The following is a 3204-nucleotide window of genomic DNA, read 5'->3' as shown; positions in this document are numbered from 1 at the left end:
AGGGTGGGGAGTAGGGGAGTGTAGGGGTGTGGGGGTAAGGGCCCTCCTGCCTGTAAGGGTTTTAGAGCAGGCCTTCACACCTCGGAGTCCCCCATCTGGGGAAGCGGGGACAGTGAGTCGTGAGTCCAGTTACATGAGCAGTTTTGGGGCTCGGCTGCACTGCTCTTCCGAGCCTCCCCAAAGAAGAGGCTCTGGGTCCCCAGACTGGCAGTGGGCCGCACCTCCCTGCCCGGAACTGCAGAGGAGCAGACCAGCTGGCCTGAGCACGGTCCGACTGCAGGGGCCGAGACGAGACATCTGGGCACACTGCCTCCCATCACAGCAACGGCCAAGGGCTCTGGCCTGCTGGCCCCTCCCTTTCCCAGCTCACTCTGAAAGCCATGTCCTTGGGGCACTTTCACCTGGGCACAGAGCACCCGGGGGCCCCACTAACAGGGCCAGAGGAGGGACTGCCTGAGCACTCACTCGGCCAGCAGTGCTGATGTCCACCCGTGCGAGGGTGGGGGGTGGGCACGGGGAGCTCCAGCCCACAGGGCATCCCCAGCCCTGCACCCAGCCCAGTGGCAGACATTGTGGGAGGTGCCACTCTGCCCTCCAGTTCACCAAGGACAGCCCTGGCCTCATCACACCCTCAGCACTGGCCTCTGAGTCTGCTCCATGTATATTTCTCTTAAACTAAGTTCAGCGGGATGTGGTTCCATAGCTTAGTGGTTAGCACGTCTGCTTTACATGCAGAAGGTCCTGGGTTCGCACCCCAGTGGAGCCACAGCCCATGGTCTATGGCCATGCCACCCTGAACGAGCCCTGTCTGATCTCAGAAGCTAAGCAGGGTGGGGCCTGGTTAGTACTTGGATGGGAGACCGCCTAAAAAGACCAGGTGCTGTAGGTATAAATAATTAAAAAAAAAGAAAACCGATTAAGTTCAGGGGAGGCGTACAAGGTCAGCATGACACAAGTGTTTGGGCTGTGAGTCCTCTAAGGAGCTCGGCTTCAGAGGCCCGAGAGCAGATCAGATCCGGCTGTCACTCTACTAAGCACGGGTTAAAATGGAAAGGCTCACCGGAGCCCACTGGAAAGTCTGGCAAAGGACAGAACAGTTTCCAGAAGAGGAGACGCAAGAGGCTCCAGGCACAATCAGAACAAGATGTAAGTTTTCTTCTGCTGCTCTGGCAATGCTTAAAGCCCGGGTGGCCAATTTGCGGGGCGTGAGTTGGGAGAGCCTGCGGGAGGCTCTGCTGGGCTGGGCGACGTGCTCTGGGCGCAGCTACACCGCTGAGCACATCGCCCCGCGCATGCGCGCACGGAGCACAGGCGCACAGGCGGGGACTCACCTTGCTCCCCCTCCTCCAAGCACCAGCGCGATGGCGTTGCCGGTCAGCACCCGCGCCAGGCGGGAGAAATCCGAGTGGCGGTCTGGGGGCCTCTGGAAGACCCGCTCGTACATTTCTGCCTGAGGGGCCAGAAGGGGAGGGCTGGGCTGAGTTAACGTGGGCCTGGGAAGTGACACACGGCTCTGTCCAGGACACACCGACGCTGCCAGCACCTTGGTGCCCAGGCTCTCCCAGGAGGATGCTTTCAGAAGGGCCACCCGGGTGAGTGGGCAGTGCAGGCGGCTGGACCACATAACCACGAGCCCAGCAGGAGACCACAGAGCCCTAGAGAGCTGTCCCCAAAGGGACACTAAGCAAACCTCAGCTGAAACCCTGCCTCAGGGTGGAGCGTGCACAGGGCAGCGTTCTCAGGCAGGGATGCAGGTGTCAAGACGCGGTCCACGGAGCCGTGGGGCCAGGCAGGCTGTGGCATGCGGGCAGCTTCTGCGCTCTCCCCCCTGCCCAACCCCCAGGACTGAAGACACCATCCAGAAGAGGTGCCCTAGGGCCTGCATGTGCTCCTACCCCAAGGAAGGGGCAACGCTGACCTGAGGCCCCCGGGACCCTCCAGGGTCGCAGGCTCATCCCGATGCCCTGGGCCCCGCCTGTTCGGGGAGCGCGGACGCCACCTTGTGGCCAGGCTCAAACGTGCGCTCACAATCGGTTCACCGCCTCGCGGAGAGGTGAGCCACCGGCGGCGGAGCCCTGACAGCTCCGACAGCGACAGCGGAGAATCAGAGCGCAGAAGGGGCGAGTCGGGACCGGGCTGCGGGCTGCAGCTGGGCGCCCCTGCCCTGCGTCCCGGCCTCACCAGCTTGGGCAGGCTCCTCCTGGAGAAGACGCGGCGCGGGCAGCAGAGGTGCAGGTGGCCGGAACACCAGCTACGCATGTTCAGCCACTCCACGGTGCGGGACGGGGCCGGCCCCTCCTCCCGGTGCAGCAGGATCAGCTGCTTCTGGGCGCGCACGGCCTTGCTCTCCAGCATCCGCTCCAGCTGTGGAAGTGCAGAGCCTGCGGTCAGGCAGCCCGGTGACCTGAGGACCGGCAGGATGGAGCCGAAGGGCAGGATGGGGTTGTCCCTAAAGGTCCCACGGTGGAAACCACCGTGCTGAGCAGCCCCGCACAGGCCGGGAGGCAGGGCCCTGGCCGCGGCACTCTGACTCTGTGAACAGCTGGGCTGGGGAGAAGGGGCCTGGCTGGGGGCAGGGTCTGCGGGTAGGGGCGTGGCCAGAGGGCGGGGCCGTTTCTCTAACGCTGCCTCCTGAACACCCCAGAGCGCCTCTAATGACCTCTGCACCAGGGGAGGGATTTTTAGCTGCCCGGCAATCACAGTGGCAGAAGCTCGTGAGAACAGTGATGCAGCAGAGGAAGGAGGTGGCAAGTGCCACCTGAAGGAATGATGAGGCCCCACTTCATGCCCAGGAAGCTGGAAATAAGCAGACAGTGCAGAGCAGGGGAGACGCAGAACCCAGGCCTCACTCGCACAGCTCCTCAGCCACACCAGCCAGCCGAAGCCCCACCCCCGCCACCCTGTCCCTCCTGGCGGTCTCGCCCACCTCGCCCACTGTGGGCTCCTGCTCGCCCAGGCCCACGATGAGGATGCAGTCTGCCTGCCGGATGCAGCGCTGGGTCCAAGGCGTGAGCGTGCTGTCTGCCTGGTAGAGCACGATTCGGTGGATGTCCTCCTGCTGCCCCAACCAGCTGCACAGCCGGTACTCGTGGGTACTGGAGGGTACAGATGGGGCGCGTGGACACGGGGCGCAGTCAAGGGGCTGGAGACATGGAGGGGCACAGACAAGGGGGCTGACCCAGGGCGCATGCGGACAGGGGGCTC

At 64.0% G+C, this 3204-nt stretch overlaps 1 protein-coding gene and 1 pseudogene across 1 annotated transcript in view; one reads left to right on the top strand and one right to left on the bottom strand.

The window, feature by feature from the left end:
• PNPLA7 (patatin like phospholipase domain containing 7) overlaps positions 1-3204 on the bottom strand; it is a 55078-nt gene that overhangs the window by 9284 nt on the left and 42590 nt on the right. The window contains exons 25-27 of the mRNA XM_011369948.2: positions 2927-3142; positions 2182-2364; positions 1332-1450 (exon numbers count right to left, since the gene is read on the bottom strand). Coding sequence (XP_011368250.1) covers positions 1332-1450; positions 2182-2364; positions 2927-3142 — 518 coding nt within the window. The remainder of the gene's footprint in view (positions 1-1331; positions 1451-2181; positions 2365-2926; positions 3143-3204) is intronic.
• Positions 776-889, top strand: LOC111745569 (annotated as a pseudogene).

The sequence above is a fragment of the Pteropus vampyrus genome, unplaced genomic scaffold, assembly GCF_000151845.1.
Source record: "Pteropus vampyrus isolate Shadow unplaced genomic scaffold, Pvam_2.0 Scaffold157, whole genome shotgun sequence".
Classification (NCBI taxonomy): domain Eukaryota; kingdom Metazoa; phylum Chordata; class Mammalia; order Chiroptera; family Pteropodidae; genus Pteropus; species Pteropus vampyrus.
The sequence above is the reverse complement of the archived record's forward strand: the minus strand, read 5'-3'. Positions and strand labels throughout refer to the sequence as shown.